The sequence below is a fragment of the Mchenga conophoros genome, linkage group LG3 (assembly GCF_057382185.1).
Source record: "Mchenga conophoros isolate Kocher_MC1m ecotype Shallow Benthic linkage group LG3, M_conophoros_male_GT1.1, whole genome shotgun sequence".
NCBI classification, from domain to species: domain Eukaryota; kingdom Metazoa; phylum Chordata; class Actinopteri; order Cichliformes; family Cichlidae; genus Mchenga; species Mchenga conophoros.
In genome coordinates, this window is record NC_140528.1 from 7,336,745 (window position 1) to 7,360,906 (window position 24,162).

The 24,162-nt window shown below is 41.7% G+C and overlaps 3 protein-coding genes across 3 annotated transcripts in view; 2 read left to right on the forward strand and 1 right to left on the reverse strand.

The window, feature by feature from the left end:
• LOC146577125 (protein NLRC3-like) overlaps nt 1-24,162 on the forward strand; it is a 308,589-nt gene that overhangs the window by 56,705 nt on the left and 227,722 nt on the right. The gene's annotated exons all lie outside the window — the stretch shown is intronic.
• On the forward strand, nt 7,168-9,780 carry LOC146577127 (uncharacterized). Its single transcript, XM_085268211.1, has 4 exons — nt 7,168-8,215; nt 8,357-8,608; nt 9,001-9,090; nt 9,262-9,780. Exons 1-4 carry the CDS (start codon nt 8,086-8,088, stop codon nt 9,519-9,521), a joined length of 732 nt encoding a protein of 243 aa, XP_085124337.1. The 5' UTR covers nt 7,168-8,085; the 3' UTR covers nt 9,522-9,780.
• Nucleotides 9,843-12,543, reverse strand: LOC146577128 (uncharacterized). Its single transcript, XM_085268198.1, has 2 exons — nt 12,209-12,543; nt 9,843-10,729 (listed from the first exon to the last, which is right to left on the reverse strand). Exons 1-2 carry the CDS (start codon nt 12,520-12,522, stop codon nt 10,345-10,347), a joined length of 699 nt encoding a protein of 232 aa, XP_085124324.1. The 5' UTR covers nt 12,523-12,543; the 3' UTR covers nt 9,843-10,344.

Genomic DNA, 24,162 nt, shown 5'->3' on the forward strand with positions numbered 1-24,162 from the left:
CTTATTATATGGACGTGGTGACAGTGTAAAGACACCATGCTCTTCTGATTTTCAAACGAACCTTCTGAGCAAGTTTAACATTAGAGTCTATGGAAGAGTTGGAGGGAGGAGGCTGTGCATTGGTGGCATTTATGAAAAAACCATAACACCTAGTACAATAGTAAACACATTGGATGAAAGAGGACAGCGATGGCTACATTTTGAGGGTAAAATCATACCTGTAGAGCAAACGCTGCGGACACAGCAGCAGTTTTAAAAAAGATTTTAAGATAAATTTTTTTGCTCCTCTCACTCTAGCAGTTGAGCTGTCTCACTCTAGCCCCAACATTCCGTCCCATACACACCCATTATAAACTCTGAAACGGGTGAAAAAACATCATGAAACTTAAACTGGAACTGAAGAAAAAGTATAATAGATATTGAAAAGATAAATACAAGTTGAATAGTTGAATGTCTTGTCTTCGTTTTAAAGTTTGAATGGAGGCTCTATGTGAACGTATGTGGAAGTAGTAAGAGTTTAAAGAGGAGGAAGTTGAATGAGAATTTGAAGGGTCTCTCCATTGAAATACATTATAAATTTTTGTTAAATAAAGTTGAATAAAATTAAAAATATAAATGTTAAAAATGAGAAAAGTAGAAGCATTCATGTCCAAAAGAATAGGAATCTAACGGTGTTTGAATGGTTTTTCTAAGTTGAGCGGTTTTGAAGGAGTGAGATGCCAAAAAACGTACGGAATATATAATAATAATAATAATAATAATAAAGATTAGAATAACAATACTGTGAATGCTTTTCAAGCATTCACACTAACTAGAAAGTGCATTTTCTGAAGAAACTGCAGTGTGAATGCTTGAATCTGAATGTATGCACTGAAATGAATTAATTGCTGAATTTTGAGTTAAAAATATTGAATGAGATAAAAAAAAACAAAAAAAACCCGAATTTAACCTGAAAACAAAGGTGCTGAACTGCTAAAAGCTGAAGGTTACACAGAAGAAGAAGTTGGAAAAAAGCTGAAAATGTTTTAATTGTAAATTAGAAAACCCTAAGAAATGAGAAAAGAACATTTAGAGTCAGAAAACATCTGAATGAATATCAAAAGGTCATATTCTTTGAATCACTGAATGACTCAAATGTGATCCCTCCACTTTGATCCACACAGTTTAAAAAGTTTAAATGCCTGAGCTTTGAAAGACACGGTGTTGGAAAGAGAACAATAATGGCGACAATTTGAGGGTAAAATGATGGCTGTAACACTGTGGACACAGCAGCAGTTGAAAGAGAAGTGCTTAAGATGAATCTTGGCACAGTGGCAGGCAGAGCTCGTTAAGCAGGCAGGTGTGAGCCTGGTTGCTATAGTGACTGCACCCAATGGCTCCATACACACGTACACAGACATGCACCTCACTTTTGCTGCTTAAAATGAACAGAAAAGTCAGGCCCAAACAAATTCTTCCCAAATGAAAAGTACATGTCGTATTGACAAAATTCTTTCACTGTGAGCGACAGCCATGTCTAGTCTACCTAATTCTCAGTTTTCATGCCTGTGGAGTTTATTATATGGACGTGGTGACAGTGTAAAGACACCATGCTCTTCTGATTTTCAAACGAACCTTCTGAGCCATTTTAACATTAGAGTCTATGGAAGAGTTGGAGGGAGGAGGCTGTGCATTGGTGACATTTATGAAAGAACCATAACACCTAGTACAATAGTAAACACATTGGATGAAAGAGGACAGCCATGGCTACGTTTTGAGGGTAAAATCATACCTGTAGAGCAAACGCTGTGGACACAGCAGCAGTTTTAAAAAAGATTTTAAGATTAATTTTTTTGCTCCTCTCACTCTAGCAGTTGAGCTGTCTCACTCTAGCCCCAACATTCCGTCCCATACACACCCATTATAAACTCTGAAACGGGTGAAAAAACATCATGAAAGTTAAACTGGAACTGAAGAAAAAGTATAATAGATATTGAAAAGATAAATACAAGTTGAATAGTTGAATGTCTTGTCTTCGTTTTAAAGTTTGAATGGTGGCTCTATGTCAATGTATGTGGAAGTAGTAAGAGTTTAAAAATGAGTAAGTTGAATGAGGATTTGAAGGGTCTCCCCATTGAAATACATTATAAATTTTTGTTGAATAAAGTTGAATAAAATTAAAAATATAAATGTTAAAAATATGAAAAATAGAAGCAGTGTTGTCCAAAAGAATAGGAATCTAACGGTGTTTGAATGGTTTTTCTAAGTTGAACGGTTTTGAAGGAGTAGGCTTTGAAAAAACGTACGGAAAAATAAAATATAATAATAATAATAATAATAATAATAATAAAGATTCGAATAACAATACTGTGAATGCTTTTCAAGCATTCACACTAACTAGAAAGTGCATTTTCTGAAGAAACTGCAGTGTGAATGCTTGAATCTGAATGTATGCACTGAAATGAATTAATTACTGAATTTAAGTTAAAAATCTTGAATGAGATAAAAAAAAACAAACCCGAATTTAACCTGAAAACAAAGGTGCTGAACTGCTAAAAGCTGAAGGTTACACAGAAGAAGGAGTTGGGAAAAAAACTGAAAATGTTTTAAATGTAAATTAGAAAACCCTAAGAAATGAGAAAAGAACATTTAGAGTCAGAAAACATCTGAATGAATATTAAAAGGTCATATTCTTTGAATCACTGAATGACTCAAATGTGATCCCTCCACTTTGATCCACACAGTTTAAAAAGTTTAAATGCCTGAGCTTTGAAAGATACGGTGTTGGAAAGAGAACAATAATGGCGACAATTTGAGGGTAAAATGATGGCTGTGACACTGTGGACACAGCAGCAGTTGAAAGAGAAGTGCTTAAGATGAATCTTGGCACAGTGGCAGGCAGAGCTCGTTAAGCAGGCAGGTGTGAGCCTGGTTGCTATAGTGACCGCACCCAATGGCTCCATACACACGTACACAGACATGCGCCTCACTTTTGCTGCTTAAAATGAACAGAAAAGTCAGGCCGAAACAAATCGTTCCCAAATGAAAAGTAAAAGTCGTACTGACAAAATTCTTTCACCGTGAGCGACAGCCATGTCTAGTCTACCAAATTCTCAGTTTTCATGCCTGTGGAGTTTATTATATGGACGTGGTGACAGTGTAAAGACACCATGCTCTTCTGATTTTCAAACGAACCTTCTGAGCCATTTTAACATTAGAGTCTATGGAAGAGTTGGAGGGAGGAGGCTGTGCATTGGTGACATTTATGAAAGAACCGTAACACCTAGGACAATAGTAAACACATTGGATGAAAGAGGACAGCCATGGCTACGTTTTGAGGGTAAAATCATACCTGTAGAGCAAACGCTGCGGACACAGCAGCAGTTTTAAAAAAGATTTTAAGATTAATTTTTTTGCTCCTCTCACTCTAGCAGTTGAGCTGTCTCACTCTAGCCCCAACATTCCGTCCCATACACACCCATTATAAATTTTGAAACGGGTGAAAAAACATCATGAAACTTAAACTGGAACTGAAGAAAAAGTATAATAGATATTGAAAAGATAAATACAAGTTGAATAGTTGAATGTCTTGTCTTCGTTTTAAAGTTTGAATGGTGGCTCTATGTGAACGTATGTTGAAGTAGTAAGAGTTTAAAAATGAGTAAGTTGAATGAGAATTTGAAGGGTCTCCCCATTGAAATACATGGGAAATTTTTGTTGAATAAAGTTGAATAAAATTAAAAATATAAATGTTAAAAATGAGAAAAATAGAAGCACACCATTCCAAAAGAAGAGGAATCTAATGGTGTTTGAATGGTTTTTCTAAGTTGAACGGTTTTGAAGGAGATAGTCGGCGAAAAACGTACGGAATAGGAAAAAATAATAATAACTAGAAAGTGCATTTTCTGAAGAAACTGCAGTGTGAATGCTTGAATCTGAATGTATGCACTGAAATGAATTAATTGCTGAATTTTGAGTTAAAAATATTGAATGAAATACAAAAAAAAACAAAACAACCAAATTTAACCTGAAAACAAAAGTGCTGAACTGCTAAAAGCTGAAGGTTACACAGAAGAAGAAGTTGGAAAAAAGCTGAAAATGTTTTAATTGTAAATTAGAAAAACCTCAGAACTGAGAAAAGAAAATTCAGAGTCAGAAAACATCTGAAAGAGCATTAAAAGTTCATATTCTTTGAATCACTGAATGACTAAAATGTGATCCCTCCGCTTGGATCCACACAGTTTAAAAAGTTTACATCTCTGAGCTTTGAAAGACAAGATGTTGGAAAAAGAACAACGATGGCGACGTTTTGAGGGTAAAATGATGGCTGTAACACTGTGGACACAGCAGCAGTTGAAAGAGAAGTGCTTAAGATGAATCTTGGCACAGTGGAAGGCAGAGCTCGTTAAGCAGGCAGGTGTGAGCCTGGTTGCTATAGTGACCGCACCCAATGGCTCCATACACACGTACACAGACATGCACCTCACTTTTGCTGCTTAAAATGAACAGAAAAGTCAGGCCGAAACAAATCGTTCCCAAATGAAAAGTAAAAGTCGTATTGACGAAATTCTTTCACCGTGAGCGACAGCAATGTCTAGTCTACCTAATTCTCAGTTTTCATGCCTGTGGAGCTTATTATATGGACGTGGTGACAGTGGAAAGACACCATGCTCTTCTGATTTTCAAACGAACCTTCTGAGCCATTTTAACATTAGAGTCTATGGAAGAGTTGGAGGGAGGAGGCTGTGCATTGGTGACATTTATGAAAGAACCATAACACCTAGGACAATAGTAAACACATTGGATGAAAGAGGACAGCGATGGCTACGTTTTGAGGGTAAAATCATACCTGTAGAGCAAACGCTGCAGACACAGCAGCAGTTTTAAAAAATATTTTAAGATTAATTTTTTTGCTCCTCTCACTCTAGCAGTTGAGCTGCCTCACTCTAGCCCCAACATTCCGTCCCATACACACCCATTATAAACTCTGAAACGGGTGAAAAAACATCATGAAACTTAAACTGGAACTGAAGAAAAAGTATAATAGATATTGAAAAGATAAATACAAGTTGAATAGTTGAATGTCTTGTCTTCGTTTTAAAGTTTGAATGGTGGCTCTATGTCAATGTATGTGGAAGTAGTAAGAGTTTAAAAATGAGTAAGTTGAATGAGGATTTGAAGGGTCTCCCCATTGAAATACATTATAAATTTTTGTTGAATAAAGTTGAATAAAATTAAAAATATAAATGTTAAAAATATGAAAAATAGAAGCAGTGTTGTCCAAAAGAATAGGAATCTAACGGTGTTTGAATGGTTTTTCTAAGTTGAACGGTTTTGAAGGAGTTAGATGCCAAAAAACGTACGGAATATATAATAATAATAATAAAGATTCGAATAACAATACTGTGAATGCTTTTCAAGCATTCACACTAATAAAGATTAGAATAACAATACTGTGAATGCTTTTCAAGCATTCACACTAATAATAAAGATTAGAAGAACAATACTGTGAATGCTTTTCAAGCATTCACACTAATAACTAGAAAGTGCATTTTCTGAAGAAACTGCAGTGTGAATGCTTGAATCTGAATGTATGCACTGAAATGAATTAATTGCTGAATTTAAGTTAAAAATCTTGAATGAGATTAAAAAAAAAAAAAAAAAAAAAAACGAATTTAACCTGAAAACAAAGGTGCTGAACTGCTAAAAGCTGAAGGTTACACAGAAAACTGAAAATGTTTTAAATGTAAATTAGAAAACCCTAAGAAATGAGAAAAGAACATTTAGAGTCAGAAAACATCTGAATGAATATTAAAAGGTCATATTCTTTGAATCACTGAATGACTCAAATGTGATCCCTCCACTTTGATCCACACAGTTTAAAAAGTTTAAATGCCTGAGCTTTGAAAGATACGGTGTTGGAAAGAGAACAATAATGGCGACAATTTGAGGGTAAAATGATGGCTGTGACACTGTGGACACAGCAGCAGTTGAAAGAGAAGTGCTTAAGATGAATCTTGGTACAGTGGCAGGCAGAGCTCGTTAAGCAGGCAGGTGTGAGCCTGGTTGCTATAGTGACCGCACCCAATGGCTCCATACACACGTACACAGACATGCGCCTCACTTTTGCTGCTTAAAATGAACAGAAAAGTCAGGCCGAAACAAATCGCTCCCAAATGAAAAGTAAAAGTCGTATTGACAAAATTCTTTCACCGTGAGCGACAGCAATGTCTAGTCTACCTAATTCTCAGTTTTCATGCCTGTGGAGCTTATTATATGGACGTGGTGACAGTGGAAAGACACCATGCTCTTCTGATTTTCAAACGAACCTTCTGAGCCATTTTAACATTAGAGTCTATGGAAGAGTTGGAGGGAGGAGGCTGTGCATTGGTGACATTTATGAAAGAACCATAACACCTAGGACAATAGTAAACACATTGGATGAAAGAGGACAGCCATGGCTACGTTTTGAGGGTAAAATGGCGGCTGTAGAGCAAACGCTGTGGACACAGCAGCAGTTTTAAAAAAGATTTTAAGATTAATTTTTTTGCTCCTCTCACTCTAGCAGTTGAGCTCTCTCACTCTAGCCCCAACATTCCATCCCATACACACCCATTATAAATTTTGAAACGGGTGAAAAAACATCATGAAACTTAAACTGGAACTGAAGAAAAAGTATAATAGATATTGAAAAGATAAATACAAGTTGAATAGTTGAATGTCTTGTCTTCGTTTTAAAGTTTGAATGGTGGCTCTATGTCAATGTATGTGGAAGTAGTAAGAGTTTAAAAATGAGTAAGTTGAATGAGAATTTGAAGGGTCTCCCCATTGAAATACATGGGAAATTTTTGTTGAATAAAGTTGAATAAAATTAAAAATATAAATGTTAAAAATGAGAAAAATAGAAGCAGTCATGTCCAAAATAATAGGAATCTAACGATGTTTGAATGGTTTTTCTAAGTTGAACGGTTTTGAAGGAGTAGGCTTTCAAAAAACGTACGGAAGAATAAAATAGAATAAAGATTAGAAGAACAATACTGTGAATGCTTTTCAAGCATTCACACTAATAAAGATTCGAATAACAATACTGTGAATGCTTTTCAAGCATTCACACTAATAAAGATTAGAAGAACAATACTGTGAATGCTTTTCAAGCATTCACACTAATAACAATACTGTGAATGCTTTTCAAGCATTCACACTAATAAAGATTAGAAGAACAATACTGTGAATGCTTTTCAAGCATTCACACTAATAAGAGCTGAACAACATGTAACAGCAGCAGAGTGATGGGCAGGAGCAAAGCCTCACACAAATAAGAAACACGAGACTTACAGTAACAATAAGAGCTGTACAACATGTAACAGCAGCAGAGTGACGGGCAGGAGCAAAGTCTCACACAAATAAGAACTACGAGACTTACAGTAACAATAAGAGCTGTACAACATGTAACAGCAGCAGAGTGACGGGCAGGAGCAAAGTCTCACACAAATAAGAACTACGAGACTTACAGTAACAATAAGAGCTGAACAACATGTAACAGCAGCAGAGTGATGGGCAGGAGCAAAGCCTCACACAAATAAGAACTACGAGACTTACAGTAACAATAAGAGCTGTACAACATGTAACAGCAGCAGAGTGACGGGCAGGAGCAAAGTCTCACACAAATAAGAACTACGAGACTTACGGTGTGTTCACACCGAACGCGATGGACGCGAATAGAGCGTCAGGTTTACATGTAAAGTCAATGGAAAGGCGCGATGACGCGCGATTGCGGGTCCCGCGAAAATTCGGAAGCAGATTTGCGTCGCGAAAACGCCAAAACGCGTGAAACGCGCGTCAGTGTAGCGCGTCAGGCGCGTTTGACGCGCGAAACGCGCGTCAGTGTAGCGCGTCAGGCGCGTTTGACGCGCGAATAAAACCACGCGCGTGAGTTTTTGTGTTGCACTTTGTGCATACGCGCGTTTCGCGTCTACCGCTTGAGTTGGAAAAATCTGAACTCCAGCGTCAAATCGCGCCGCGACAACCAATCAGGAGCCTGGTGACGTGGCTCTGACCTAGGTCAAAGGGGCAGATCCAGCCAAAGCCCTTCATTCTTCATTCAGTATGGAGGAAAAGCTGATCAGCGCCGTGGCTAACCACCCCGAGCTATACGATGCCAGCTCCTATTTCTACCGAGACAGGAATAAAAAGGACCTAGCTTGGAGACACATAAGTGAGGAGATCGGGCAACCTGGTAAGTTCATTCCTTCTTCTTTTTAATTTTCAGACTGACCCGATGAAGCCGTGCAAAAGCTAGCAAGCGCGCCTACTGTCCCGCGATTTTCCCACTGTTGTACAAATACCTTTCCGCTAACCAGATAATGCGTTTATTCAGAGGACATCTGCAGGAGAAAGTGGAAGAGCCTCAGGGACACCTATAATAAGGAGAAGAGGTCAGAGAAGGAGAAGAGGAGTGGGTCTGCAGCAGGATCGGGGAGGAGATGGAAGTTCTTCGCGGTCATGGGGTTTCTGGACCCCTTCCTCACCCCGCGGGAGACCAGCGGTAATATGGTGCGGACCGTGGAGAACTTCTCCCCCGAGGACCAGGGACAGCCCGAAGAGGCAGCAGGGGAGTGTCAGTCAGAAGGTATGTTTACAATTAATTAATCCTCCGTGTCGTGTCTCCTGCGCTTGCCAAACTTATCATGTTTGGTTTTGATAACCATCACTTCAAATAGAAAAAAACAGCACAAAAACACTCATAACTATGACCCTCATTCGGAAATAGACACCTGCACCGGGAGCAAAAAAGGCGCACAAAAGTGGCGCCGCAGACAGAGAAAAAGCGCTGCATAATACTTTTACGTTTTAAAATCGACAAAGGTTTGCACTTTGAGAATCAACTTGTGAGAACTGTGACTACTGTTCATGTGCTGCAATAAATGGGAGACCACTGTATATAATAATAAGTATATAATAATATAATATTCTCAATGACTATTGTCTTCAGCCTGTTAACATTTAATATTGTCTTGATAGAGTCAAGTTATCATGCAGCAGAGTCCTCCCCTGTTGCTTCTCCTGACTCCCCAGTCCCTGGTCCCTCCACTCCTGCTGCTGCACCCACAGGTATGAACATCAAGCACTGATAGCTTTTTACTTGCTTGGATTCCCTTGTGATCACCTTTACTAAATATCTACAACCAATCTGTTCATATCCTGGTTTTTTTCAATTTTGAAAATGACAATCTAGTAGCAGCCTTCTCATTTCTTTGTGGTGTTTTGTTCTGTTTTTTACAGGCCCACAGAGGAGGAGAGCTCGAAGGCGGTCGAGGGAAGGGTCCCAGGATGGTCCATCGGCGGTGGAGCTGGCTATCCTGGAGTCCCTAAAGAGGCCACGCCCGTCTGCAACAGAGTATTTCCTCCTCGGCCTTGTTCCTGCTCTGGAGAGCATGCCGCCTCAGACACGAGAATTCGTGAAATTCCAAATTCATAAATTAGTTTTTGACAACAGCACAGCTGTGCTAAATTTGGAAACATTGGACCCTAATGATCAGTAGTTTTCTGATGAGGCAGCAGCTCTCCAGGGCAGAAACAATGTTCTTATTCTTCTCCTCCTTCTCCCCTGAGGCTCTTCCACTCCAAGCTGGGTCCTTTTTATTCCTGTCTCTCTGTAAATAGTTAAATTTCATATATTTATGTTGAATCTTTTTATTACTGAATTTATATATTTTATCAAATAAACATTTATAATGACAAATGTCTCTGTTCTACTACACAGCAAATATTGGCACCCGACTTGACACAAGTAGAATTTATTTCATATTATACTAATGACAAAATATACTGATACAGTGGGATGCAAAAGTTTGGGCAACCTTGTTAATAGCCATCATTGTCCTGTACAAATCGTTATTTGTCACAATTTAAATTGTCAGTTAAATACATCATATAGGAGACACACACAGTGATATTTGAGAAGTGAAATGCAGTTCACTGGATTTACAGAAAGTGTGCAATAACTTTACACTAAATAAAGCAGGTGCATATATTGGCAACACATAAAAAGAGAAATAACATAAATATGTAGTGTATATCAATGTGTGTGTCTCCTATATGATATATGTAATTGACATTTTTTACTGTAACCGATTCATACAGGAAAATAATGACTATTAATAAGGTTGCTCAAACTTTTGCATCACACTGGTTATAGGAACATAGTGAAGACAAGTTACTTAAGAGAATAAAGAGAGGTTAGGTTATTTTGGAGTAGAGATCCATTTATTAAGAAAATTTTAAAAAGACAGGAACACTCTTTAGAGGTTTGTGGGTGGCTCTTAAAAGAGCCGTTGTGGGGAAGTCACTCAGACTTCAAACAGGCTACTCCTTTGGTTGCCAAGACACAGCTCCCTCTGCCGAGAAGTGGGCCATGAACTTCTCCCTCACCAGGACAGCCTCTCTGGAGGAGTTGTTTGCTGCTACACGACCCAGGCCTTGCAACGGCTCCACCACAGCAGGTGCCACACCCCTCACAGCAGGTGCCCCTCTCTCGTCCACACAGCGCAGAAAATTGTGGAGAACACACGTTGCCTTCACACACTCTGCGATGGACCGCCAGTCTTCAGTTGAAGGCACAGCCATGAAATCGTCCACTAGACAGTCCCAGATGGCCGTCGCTACCTGGGGGATGATCTGGCTCACCGTGGACACACCGACTCGAAAACTGAACGCGATGGTCCTGAAGGAGTCCCCGGTGGCAAGGAACCTGGACAAAATTGTTTAAAATGTGTATTATGTGTACTGCAGTTACAAAATACATTATTGAAATTCCAAAATTACAAATTCCAAAACATAAATCTTACATAAAACATTTTGTAATTATAAGGATAATTACATGATATATATTTGATATAATCTAAAACAGTCTGCAGTGATTATATACAAATATTCAACTATCCCAGAAATTAAACCAGGTATAAATAAACAAAAGGAGTGTGTATCACTACAAAGATTAACCCACAGTGGTCCTAATACCAGTTTGATATCAGCAAACACCGAGAGCATACCTATGACACCACAGCCATGCTATCATTCAACCACTGATAACAGCATAAATCGAATTAAATCGGGACTTGATGAGACCATCTGAGTATCACTAGAAATATTATAAACAGTACCAGTTTGCTATCGGTAAACACCGAGAGCATTCACTGTTAGCATAGCACATCCATGTTAGCAGTGTATAAACGATAGTTTATACACGCCGACAGCATTCACTGTTATAGCACATCCATGTTAGCAGTGTATACACGATACACTGCTAACATGGATGTGCTATGCCATCAGTAAACGCCGACAGCATTCACTGTTAGCATAGCACATCCATGTTAGCAGTGTATAAACGATAGTTTATACACGCCGACAGCATTCACTGTTATAGCACATCCATGTTAGCAGTGTATACACGATACACTGCTAACATGGATGTGCTATGCCATCAGTAAACGCCGACAGCATTCACTGTTAGCATAGCACATCCATGTTAGCAGTGTATAAACGATAGTTTATACACGCCGACAGCATTCACTGTTATAGCACATCCATGTTAGCAGTGTATACACGATACACTGCTAACATGGATGTGCTATGCCATCAGTAAACGCCGACAGCATTCACTGTTAGCATAGCACATCCATGTTAGCAGTGTATAAACGATAGTTTATACACGCCGACAGCATTCACTGTTATAGCACATCCATGTTAGCAGTGTATACACGATACACTGCTAACATGGATGTGCTATGCCATCAGTAAACGCCGACAGCATTCACTGTTAGCATAGCACATCCATGTTAGCAGTGTATAAACGATAGTTTATACACGCCGACAGCATTCACTGTTATAGCACATCCATGTTAGCAGTGTATACACGATACACTGCTAACATGGATGTGCTATGCCATCAGTAAACGCCGACAGCATTCACTGTTAGCATAGCACATCCATGTTAGCAGTGTATAAACGATAGTTTATACACGCCGACAGCATTCACTGTTATAGCACATCCATGTTAGCAGTGTATACACGATACACTGCTAACATGGATGTGCTATGCCATCAGTAAACGCCGACAGCATTCACTGTTAGCATAGCACATCCATGTTAGCAGTGTATAAATGGATGGTTTAGCATATATTAGCACAGGTATCAATAAAGGACTACCGTATTGACCACTTTTACTAACCTCAGGCAGACGGACAGGCGCTCTGCAGGTGGGATTGAGCGCCTGTAATTGGTGTCTAGGCGGGCGATTCTGGGACCGACGCGGGAAAGCAGGTCCTCAAACTGGCCGGGTGACAGACGATGATATCGCTGGAATCTGCCGTCATCCAGGCGCAGCTCCTGGAGCAAATGGTGAAACTCACCAAACTGCTCACGCGCCTGGAGGACTTGATGGACCCAGGTACGGCGAGGACGTCTTTTACGCTGCTGCTCTGCTCTCCACAGTAAATAGAGAAGGGAGACTCTCTCTTCAAGCGCTAGCTCGACAGCTGCCATCTTGCAAAGATGGAAACTCCCACATTTCCGAAAACAGGTGGTATTCAGAATACAGTTACTTTGTTGAAATAAATGGATTACACGGCGGTACTTTCCTGTTTCATATTGTGGCGGGTCAGGACTGTTTGGGTTTGTTTGACATGTTCTGTTGTTCCAGGCGGCAGCGTTGTGGTTGCCATGGTTACAGGGTGACACGCTGCGTGTTTCCTGGGTGAGAGAGGCCTTTTTGTTGTTGTGCTAAGCTAACAGGCAGAATGTAGCATCATGGGCAGTGTAGTCCGTGCTGCAGGGAGAATGGACTGCTGTACCCGTGATGTGTCTGTGAGCGAGGGAGGGAGAGAAAGGAAAAGCACAGCTGTCACCGAGCAGAAACGGGAGCTGGAAGCATGTAAATATAATAATAACCACTGCAAGAAGAGAGCCTGACGAGCCCAGCTGTAAGTAAGCTGTTAAGACTCGACCGTACACCGTGTTCCTGTTTTCCTCCGAAAACAATAAGTTCCGTTGTCTGTGAAGGTTCTCAGTCATCCAGGTCATCGTAGTCTGAGGAGCTTGCAAAGAAAAGCGTCTGGACTTCTTTAAGTTGATTGAAGACGTTTCACCTCTCATCCGAGAAGCTTCTTCAGTTCTAAGAACAGAAGGTTTGACTCTGTTCTGCTCCTTTGACAATAAGTTCTGTTGGAGCAGCCTTTCAACGCCTCTCTGTCTCTGCTAGCAAAGTTGACCCAGACAACAAAGTAAAGCTCGTTTTCAGCTACGAGCCGACACGAACCCGACGTGTTAGCCAGAGGTCCCTTTACTACGGTTCGGAGCCGCGGACCTTCAGTAACAGTAATAAATCACAGCAACAGTACATTCATGCAGTTGTAAACAGCATGATAATATATTAAGTAATCCAAAGTATTCAGAATACATTACTCTCATTGAGTAATGTTACAGAATACATTTTGGGGCATGTAATCTGTAGTCTGTAGTGGAATACATTTTAAAACACTGCAAATATCCAGCACATTGACAGCTGTGACCTTATACACATGCCCAGTGAAAGGTTGATTGAACACTGTACATGGTATATAGCTGGTCTGGGGTCAGATTCTGCCAACCAGGCAGCGCTGCCTCATGACACGGGGCTGGATCAGCCATCTATTGATCCATCCCAGAGAAGATGAAGGACACGTGATGATGACACCACTGTGCAGTTCACATTGGAGGGCTTTATTCCATCCACTGAGTCATCAGAGCTGTGGGCCTTCTGTGAGCTCTGCAGTGTGGCTGACAAAGCTGACATTAAGTGTCCAACTTTCAGGATTTTTGCTAAGCTGTCACTCACTGTAGCTATCATCTCACACACTTGGCTACTTTTCTCTCTAAAGGTGTTTGATGACAGAGTCTTAACCCCTGCATATGAAGATAATGTGTTTGATATATCTGTTAATACCTGACACGACTTCTTTCCTTTCAAGTCTGTTTCACATCCAATTGTAGAGACAAGTGTGTCAGAGGATCGTGTGGAAGGATGTTCTGTCTTTCTTCAACATACATATCTGTGTCACGTATTTACATAAAGAGAAATCGTATCGATGGCGAGGCTGGCGAGGAGGGCCCGCCCTCACCGATCCACCGTTTATATGCAGCCTGTGTCTTTCATGTGTCTCCACCTGGATCCCTGCTGAGCCACTTCCTCCCCCGCCCTCAGAAACACTGTTGCTATAGTAATTGTATCTAAGTGAATAACCATAGCAACCACAGAGATGTTTTGGATGGCACAATGGTAGCTGCTGGTTTTAAGTGCTGGAGATCAAAGGGGCCTAACGTTGTTAGGGAAGAGGAGGAGTTTAATCAGTGTCGGGGAAAGCGGAGACCAGCGGGGTCGGCAGGAGCAAGCAGGAGGCAAAGGGAGGAGCGAGGAGAACGACGGTTTTCCCTCATGGCACCAACACCCGTCCCATTTCCCTGCGGTCCAATAATTAGCTGTTTGGGGTATACTGCGACAGGAAGACGGCTCCTGCTGTCGAGCTTGCAGTGATGGTTAGTAGCTGTTCCACCCATGCTGTGTGAAACTTAATACACGGCCTCATTAAAGATGGAAATTAGCCTTTGGCTATAATCTGGCATGTTTACATTCATGTAATTTTTCTTTTTACATTTATGTTCATTAACATGCACGGTCCTAAATAAATAAATAAAATAAAATCGCTTCCTAAGGAGATTTGGTTTCAAGGTCAAATTTATTTATATGGCACATTTCAAACAGCCGATGCTGCACAAAGTGCTTAACAATATAAAAATGGTATTAAAAAGCAACAATGTAACACAATAATAACAGTAAAAAACAATAATAGGACAGTAAAAGAATTAAAACAATAACTAAACTAATTCAAATAAGACCAGAATGCTTGGGTCATAGTGTGTTAAAAGCCAGGGCATAGAAATGTGTCTTTAGTAAAGATTTAAACTGCTCAAGTGTTTGTGCAGATCTAATATTTAAGGGGAGACTATTCCAGAGTCTGGGACCTGCCACAGAGACGGATCTATCACCACGGGATGTGAGGTTAGTCCGTGGGATGGACAGCATTAGTTTTGAGCTGGACCTCGTGGTTTGTCCTGGAGCATAGGCAGAGAGGGGCTCAGACAGGTGAGGAGGGGCTCGGGCATTAATGACTTAAAAACAAAAAGTAGAAGTTTAAATTGGATCCTGTAGGAGACAGGAAGCCAGTGTAGAGAAGCTAAAACTGGGGTTATATGCTCTCTCCGTTTGGTACCAGTTAGCAGGCGAGCAGCAGCATTTTGAACCATCTGAAGACGATGGATGGAGGCCTGATCTAGACCATAACACAATGAATTGCAGTAGTCTCATCTGCAAGTAAGGGAAAGGTGAATAAGACGCTCAAAGACGTTAGGAGGTCTGGCTTTACCTTGGCCAGCTGTCTTAACTGAAAGAAGCAGGACTGAACACTGCACTCACCTGCTTCTTCACTTTAAAAGAACCATCAATGTAGACACCGAGCTTTTTACACGTGTTTCAAGTAGCGGTGCTTTATCAGGCCAGTACAGGTCAGCCTAATCACTGGTTTCAAACTCCCAGTAATGAAACTGGGGAACACTGGTTGTGCTCAACCTACAAAATATTTCACGTTCCTGCGATATGTGCTGAGCACGCACGACAAACATGAAGCAGACAGGATCACAGCTGATCTTCTCTCGCTCACGAGTGAGCTAGTTAATGTTGGGAGTCACAGAGGGAACGCTACGATCAACCTTTAAATCAAAACGGTTCACCTCCGACACAAGGCGTCCAGTCGACGCAGAACCCAACGCAAGGCATCGTCTGAGGGTTCTTCCATCCATCACTGAAACCATTCTGTGTAGGTGCAGAGACACCCCAAGAATCCAGGTGTTATGTGGCAGGTTCGTGCACAAATGTTATTAATAAGTAGCTGTTATTAGAGCGACTCAAAGGGTGCTGAGTGGTTGGGATGTCCCCCAGACCATCACTGAAACACCAGAGCAGCCGCGCTGACGAGGTTCCAGCAGCACGATGCTCTGCAGCCTCTTCCACATGTGCTCAGCATGCAGCGGCTCTCATCTGTGGTAAGCACAGTTCTGGTCTTTGGTGGGAAATGTTAATCCGACTGCATGATGTCAGTTCACCCTGCATCCACAACAAAGAAGAAGAAGCCGTATGTAAACATAACATACAAACTGACCGAGGACAAGAGGGAACAGTGCTGCTGTCAGTCCAACGTGTCCACGTCCTCTGGACTAAGAAGGGGAGAAACCGTCCAACTGTCATAATCACAGCCGCACACCTGCATCAGTGATGGTCTGCATGACTTATATGTAAACTTTAAACTTCAATAAGGATGCCAGCAAAAGCAGCTTCTTTCCACTGCTGGAAAACTGCAGTGTTTGATGTGAAACAGCAGTAATCACATCAGCGATGGCTTCACGGGGACACTGACAGACGATTTCTGTCCCTGCTCCTCTAACCTGTAGCTCCTTAAATCCAAACCCAGACAAAGCTCGACGTGTCCTGTGAGGCTGGACCGCTCACAGCCGCGTGCTGTGAAGCACACACATCCCCAGGTTTGGCTTTGAAATCACATCTTACACTCTGTGCTACAGTCACAGCGTCCAAGCAGGAAACTGCCCCGTCGCCAAGGAAACCTAGGTGTCTGTCTGTTGTCAGGGCAACAGGGCAGAGGGGATGGGGAGCAAAAACACAGACAACGACAGGAAGGCTGGGCAGAGACAACAAAGGCAGGCGGGGCCGTCAGCTGACATCTTTGGATAGCAGGAAACTGTGAAGCATAAACAGATCTGATGCTCACGATCTGTTTACATGTTTTTCTCTTCACGTGGAGTAAAAATGACGTCATTCACGAGACCTGGTTGTTCCAAATATGTCAGATTCATGTGCTTATCCATCGTTTTCCTACTGATTCTCCACACAGACAGTCAGCCTGTCGTCAGCTACTTTTCAGTGGCTTGTATGCAACGCTTGGGAACATGCTGGGGAGGGTTACCCATCACCTGCCAGCATTTCAATCAGAGAACTTCCTGAATCTTAGTTTATGACAGCTGGAGCCATTTACATATGTAACACTGCTGTATTAGTCCTATTATATAAAAGGAGGAGCAAACAGTGATGTGTTCTGCTTCCTGCTCATTTCTTTTCTTCTTGTCTCAAACTGACTGAAAACAAACATGAGTCACTGAGAAACATCCGTGTTTCCTCCTTTACTATGAAGATGAATTACATTTAATAATCTGACATTATGCTTTTCTTGCTCATGAGTCACAAAATCAAAGGTAAGTTGTTGAAGGGCGCCCCCTTGTGACGGCTTGCCAACAACACATACACTATACGCCACGATCGCTCACACAGGCCACGCCTTTTAGGAAAGAGCCCCATTAAACGCTGTTCTTCTGCTCAGTGAACTAGCAGTAAATCAGGAATCCCAGGCTGCTGCGAGGCGGCAGCGGCGTGTGCACTAACAGGTAGCAGCTCACATGACCGGCTAATGTGTCCAAGTTTTCTATGAGCGACACTCACAGAGAGAAGAGGGGAGCCTATCAGAAATAGCACGGCTGACTCGTAAAAGCTGCAGTGAAATCAGATATTGGAGGGGGGGGGCTACTTCAGGCTTCACCTTTGAAGACAGTGACCTTGCAGGTGACGTATGGTGAAGGTGGAGACTGTGAGGGGGGTACTAGCAGAAGAAAATGCTCAAAAACACAATACATAAAGTGAGCAGGTTACTTATTTTATATATATATATATATATATATATATATATACTTATTTGCCACCCTGATTTACGAATAAATTCTTTATAAATCCTACCATGTGAATTCATGGATTTTTTTTTCACATTCTGACTCTCACAGTTGAAGTGTACCTCTGGTGCAAATTGCTGACCTCTGTCATCATTTTAGGTGGGGGAACTTGCACAATCGGTGGCTGACTAAATACTTTTTTGCCCCACTGTAAAACTCCCTGTCTGAATTACTTCTATGATTTATCGTGCAGTTTAGTGCAACTACAAGAAGGCTCTTATTACTAATAGGGATGGGTATCGTTTAGGTTTGATCCGATACCGGTGCCAAACCGTTACTTTTGAAACGGTGCCGGTGCTTAAACGGTGCTCAAACCGGTGCTTAACGAATGGAGAACACAAAACTGGTCCAAAAACCTCTCATGTTCAGCTGTTTTTTTGTAAAAAGATAACAATGTTAGCCTTTTCTGCAGCTATGGGGCATATATGGTATCACTCTTGGCTGGAAGCAGTGCTTAAACAATGGAAAAAACACAAACTTTGTCCAAAAACCTCTCATGTTTAACTGTTTTCCACTTTTTCTTTGGTCATTTTAGCCTTTTTGGCCAGGGTGAAGGGAGTATCTGCCATCAAACAAGAAGACAGCCGCATGTAGCTATGATGATGTTTGCTAGTTCACCTTACATGCATTAATGTAATAACGTGGTTAGCCTGCTCAACGTAAATTACACACGAACAACATTAAGCTACTCATGCAGAGAAGAACGGCTGCTGCTGCATCATCATCCTCATCATTTCTGCTACACTGGCAGGGCTAGGGGCCAGGACTCTCCTCTTCGGGTTCTTGGGGATGTTGCTAACTCCGGGTCCGATAACAGGCACCACACCCGCAGTAGACGTGCTCGGTGTGAGGTCTCGCAGCAAGCTATCAAATACGGCGCATTTCTCGGCTTTTAAAAAAAACGCTATGCGTCGTCAGGTGTTTCATCAGATTCGAGGTGTTACCTCCTTTGACAGTATCACAGTATCAGCTTAAAGCACTTGTTGCTGCTGAGTTTGCATCTTCTGCTGTGAAGTACAGCCAGACTTTGACCGCTTCGCCTTGGGCATTTTTAATCTGTAGCTCTGCTCTAAAAGAACGTACGTACCTGGGCCCGCCTACTATCCTCGGAAACGTAAAATGATTGGCTAGAATCTAAAGTGTATGACAGCTCAGGAAAAAAAAAGCACAGAAATAAAGCACCGAAATGTGCGCTGCCTTTCAGTCTGGTTACCACTGTTTATGTCACCGGACACCGGTACCCATCCCTAATTACTAATCGGTTCTTAGTAAACTTTATGCTTTATAAGTGTTTGCAGTGCTATGAGATGTAAAAAAATAAACCGAAATACACTTAAATACAAGTACTGTATTAACTATTATGTAAAATAAACTACAGAGTGCACTCTGCAAAGTGTGCTTGCAGGCAAGAGATGCAAGAATGCATGACAGAGCAATAGAATAGAATAGAATAGAATAGCTTTTATTGTCACTGTTACAAGAACAATGAAAGGCTGTTTGACATTTCTCCATGTGTGTGAAGTATTTACACAATCACAGACAAATTTACATTTACACAAGAAAGATAAGTTATACATGCACCTGCAAACATACGGATACACCCATACAAACATACACGCACATGCATACATGTATGTATAAATACATGCATGCGAACATACAGACGCATGTCTCCACATACACATACATACATGCCATGGCTCGCTGACTGGGAGTGCCGACCTGAGCTCCACAGGAATGAATCCAAAAATGTTACATTTGAATGTTTCAGATCATCAACAAAATGTTCATATTAGACACAGACAACACAAGTAAACACAACATGCAGGTTGTAAATGTAGCTATTTATTCTTATTAGAGTTATAATTCAGCCCATCGGAGGGTTTTCAAGTCTGAACCACCTTTTTAAGCCACAGCATCTCAGCCAGTTTGAATAGACCAAAGTCCCTCAGAGGTGAACTGGCTGATCATTGAACACATGTTGGTGACATTGATGGTCAGGGATGCAGAGCAGATGCAAAGCCACAGCAAACCACAAAGAGAAGCCCAACAAAGAACCTGGTGTCTGTATTTTTAGATTTTAAGGTTTTTTGATGAAGACAAAAACAAGGACAGCTTCCTCCAGGGAGAAGCTAGAAGCTGCCTCCTGCAGCTATAAATAGCAAGGCTTCAGGAAATCTCACTCTATGTCAGGAGTATGGAAACTGATGGGATGGCGTGCACCCTGCTTAATATTTTGGAGGACTAATTGCAGCATCTCAGTCATCAATGAGGAAGTAAAGCAGGAAGCCGATCGATGCACTGTGATCGATGATCTAGGTATAAAGTAAACTGCCTTTAACGGTAAATATTATTAATGTATTTACAGACCATAAATATTTAAACAGGCACATAGTTTTGTTCTTTAAGGTTAACAAAACCATGATAACGGTGTCTACGTTACAGGACATTTCAATGTGAATAACTGGTAAGTGCTCTATTCTTAGGAAACCGTGGCCTTTCTGTCGGTTTGGATCTGCTGATGAGCCTTTGGTCTATATAAATAGACTGACTATGGCATAATCATGACTTTTGTCATCACAGAAGTGATGGGAACATTCAAAGACTAAAAAATAAAGCTGTGGAAGAGCAAATAGTGTGCACAATTCATCTGATCGCAGAGAAGCAGTGAAAAACCCACAGAAAGTAAAAGATAGACGTCCTAAAAACTGGTGCAATTCAGTATAATATCATTGCATGTTTTGTTGCAATGGAGCAAACAACAACAGTACACTACTTTGCTGGGACTAAAGTATCTCTAATATAACATGGATGCTGTAAAATGTGATTGTGACATCCTTGACGTATGCACAGGAGTACAGAAGTAAAACAGCAGGAGTGTTACCAGGGCGATAGAATATGGGTAAAGTGCGCATGCGCAGTGCCATTGTTTTCATACCCACATGGTGGCGATAGAGAATGAGAAGGGGGAAAGCGGATCATTGAGTGAAACACATGAACCAGAATTGGTTTGTAAAAATGCTGCAACTTCAGTGGTGTGGAACTGGTTTGGTGTTTGTCCGTCAGATACACAACAAAGGACTATTTTTTTTGTAGAACATGCAAGCGGCCGTCGTTATTGCCATATTTTTCGGACTAAGGTGCTCTTAAATCTGGGAGTAATCTGGGTCCTAAACTCCGTCCTTCAGGACCCAAAGTCAAACAAACACTGCGACATCACTGAGAGTTAAAAACGGTCTAAATTCTTTCATCTTTAATAAAACGATCAGTGTTGCTGCTTTACCAGGTGTAACTATGAAGTTTAACATCCAGGCATCCATGAAAACAGAATTTATTATATTTAACGGACTTAGAAGTTAACAGGAAGTTAGCAGGAAGTTAGCGGAAGGTAGCTCACTGGTTTTGCTAGTGCCTAAGCATGATATAGCATGTTCTGACTGAGAGATTTCTGAACAAATTCAAACGTACAGCTCTGCTGTCACTTCCAACATAAATGAAGACAGAAAACTAAACAGCAGTGACGTTTGTAGGGTTACTGAAGTTGGGCTAGCTGGTATATAATGATGTGCTACGTGATCGCTAGCGACACAGCTATGTTAGCATAAACACAGTGAAGCTGGAGGACGAACACTAACACTTTTCCACTCGATAAAAGTTAACGTGAGGGTTCCTGATGGTTAGAGACAAATGCAATCGCATGGCAGGATGCTGTAAACCACAGGTGTCGAACTCCAGACCTCGAGGGCCGGTGTCCTGCAGGTTTTAAATGTGTCCTTGATCCAACACAGCTGATTCAAATGGCTAAATGACCTCCTCAACATCTCTTGAAGTTCTCCAGAGGCCTGGTAATGAACTGATCATTTGATTCAGGTGTGTTGACCCAGTGTGAGCTCTAAAACCTGCAGGACACCGGCCCTCGAGGCCTGGAGTTTGACACCCCTGCTGTAAACGGACCAAACTTCAGTCAGGAGAACAACTGAGATAATCCATCCACAATACGAGGTTAGTCATTAATATACTGCAACAACATGGGAATAGAGCCGCTGCCAGAGAATTCAACATTAATGAATAAATGGTAGAGAAGTGGAGGAAGCAAGAAGAATGAGTTTAATAAAGTTTGATTTATCTGACTGCTTTGTTTCGCTTAATGTGCCTTATAATCCCCTGCAGCTTATGGTCTGAAAAATACGTACTGCAAACGAAATCATTTGAAGAACTTGTTACATTAGCCTTGAGAATAGTTAGCTTCATAACTTGGCCAGCTCCAGGCCTCGAGGGCCGGTGTCCTGCAGGTTTTAGATCTCACCCTGGGTCTACACACCTGAATCAAATGATTAGTTCATTACCAGGTGTCTGGAGAACTTCAAGGCATGTTGAGCCATTTAAATCAGCTGGACACGTCTAACACCTGCAGGACACTCGTGGCCTGGGTTTGGACACCACTGCCATAACTGAATACTGAAAGAAACTACAAGTCACGATCAGCTTCCTCATCAAGAACATCGTGAGAAGTCAGTGCAGCTGAGCAGACTTACTCAGGAGGAGTGGTAGAGAAGGACTGAAGAATGGCCACATCAATTCTCCCTGTGCGATAACACAGGTGGATCCTGCAAAACGAGTGTGTTGTCTCTAGTACAACATATAACAATTCTGGGTTTATCTCTGGACTCCATCTCTTTTACATCACTCTGTCAGAGGCCATAGCTGTGAGTGCCTTCAATCGGGCATACTGGGCATTTGCCTGGTGGGCTGACAGTGATTCTTCGTATTTATGGGTCGATGGGTTTTGTTTTGTTTGTTTGTTTTGTAACGGCATGAGCAATGAAAGGTGGTGGATTGGCCAGATGCTAGCCGATGTGTAAAAATAACTCAGTTGTTTGGTGGTGGCTATGGCAGAGCTTCCACAGCCCTGCTCACAGCATTCCTGACTCTTTTTCGCCTGCACAAAACAGTCCCCTTTAGATTATACCGTCGCCTACTGGGTATGATGGCTCAGCCATCCTGGTGGTCTGGCTTGGCTGTTTAAGAGGGTTTCAGCGCTGGGTGGTTTCTTCAGGCGCTTCCTCCTGTTCTTGTGAGGATTGACAATACCACCATGGGGGCTTATATTAGCCATCGGGGAGGGATGCATTCACGCTAATAGCAGCAAACATTTCCTCTCTCTGAGTGCAACACATCCCAGAGTCAGAATGGGGAATGAATCTGCGAGGCGTTGTGTTATATGGTGATTGGGCTTTGCATCCAGCCACTGTAGAACAGCTTCAGCTGGAGCTTTTAGCCACTACATAGAGCAATAATCTTCACTAAGCTTGATCTTAGAAACACGTTCCATCTGGTGGACATTGGGGAGGTGACAAATGGAAAACTGTTTTCAACACTTGGACATTTCAAGCGTGCCGGGCTGACAAATGCCTCAGTTGTTTTCCAGGCTTTAATCAATAATGTGCTCTTTGTATGTGCACCTGTTTGACCTGCAGATTTTTTTCCAGAGAACAACTAGAACAGGAAGCAAGTCAGAGTTCTTCAATGACTATGAGACACTAAGTCTAGTCTTGGTCTTGGTAGCCGGGGATCCGTCCACCATGGCCTCTGATCCTGGCTGCCACGTGGCACACATTGCATGCGACCCCTATGGCGCCTACTGCAGGTGGTGGGCCTGCATAAGAATGGGCCCATGTCCCTTTTTCGGGTTGTGCCCAGCCAGGCCCCATGGACCAGTGCCCGGCCACCAGATGTACAGCTTCTGGCACCCTCCCCGGGCCTGGCTCCAGGGCAGGGCCCTGGTAACACTATCCCAGGCAGGGTGAACTGTTTCCTTGATCTTGCACTCATAGGGGTCTTCTGAATTAAATTGAATTGAGGAGCAGACACAGACTGTTTTATATGAGATCCTTCTCATGCACTTCAACAGTCTTATTCATCATCGAGTCTTAAATGATCCTGTTATGACCAATGACTGCTCGACTGTGTCAAAGAGCTACTTCCACAGTGTGGAGAAGCCATAATTCTGAGTCCACGCCAAATAAAAGGGGGAAACCCTCCCAGGGATTGACACCTAACAGTTAAATAGTTAAAGGATTAAACTTCTCTTTCCTTTCTTTAAACAAAAAGATATTTTCAAAAAACTATTCAAAGGTCCCAAATATCTTATTTCACTCACAAGGCAGACGAGAGGCAGCTGTGTCATTATGGCGTTTGTATCCTGCTGCTACTGGGACCAGTTACAGTTCCTTTCACTAACACACACACACACACACACACACACACACACACACACACACACACACACACACACACACA

Excerpts from the sequence above, each read along its gene's own strand:
- LOC146577128 (XM_085268198.1), bottom strand. The coding sequence starts at position 12,522 with ATGGCAGCTGTCGAGCTAGCGCTTGAAGAGAGAGTCTCCCTTCTCTAT. Across the intron at positions 10,730-12,208 it reads CGCCTGTCCGTCTGCCTGAG|GTTCCTTGCCACCGGGGACT; the intron begins GTTAGTAAAAGT and ends AATTTTGTCCAG.
- LOC146577127 (XM_085268211.1), top strand. The coding sequence starts at position 8,086 with ATGGAGGAAAAGCTGATCAGCGCCGTGGCTAACCACCCCGAGCTATAC. Across the intron at positions 8,216-8,356 it reads TGAGGAGATCGGGCAACCTG|AGGACATCTGCAGGAGAAAG; the intron begins GTAAGTTCATTC and ends GCGTTTATTCAG. Across the intron at positions 8,609-9,000 it reads AGGGGAGTGTCAGTCAGAAG|AGTCAAGTTATCATGCAGCA; the intron begins GTATGTTTACAA and ends TTGTCTTGATAG.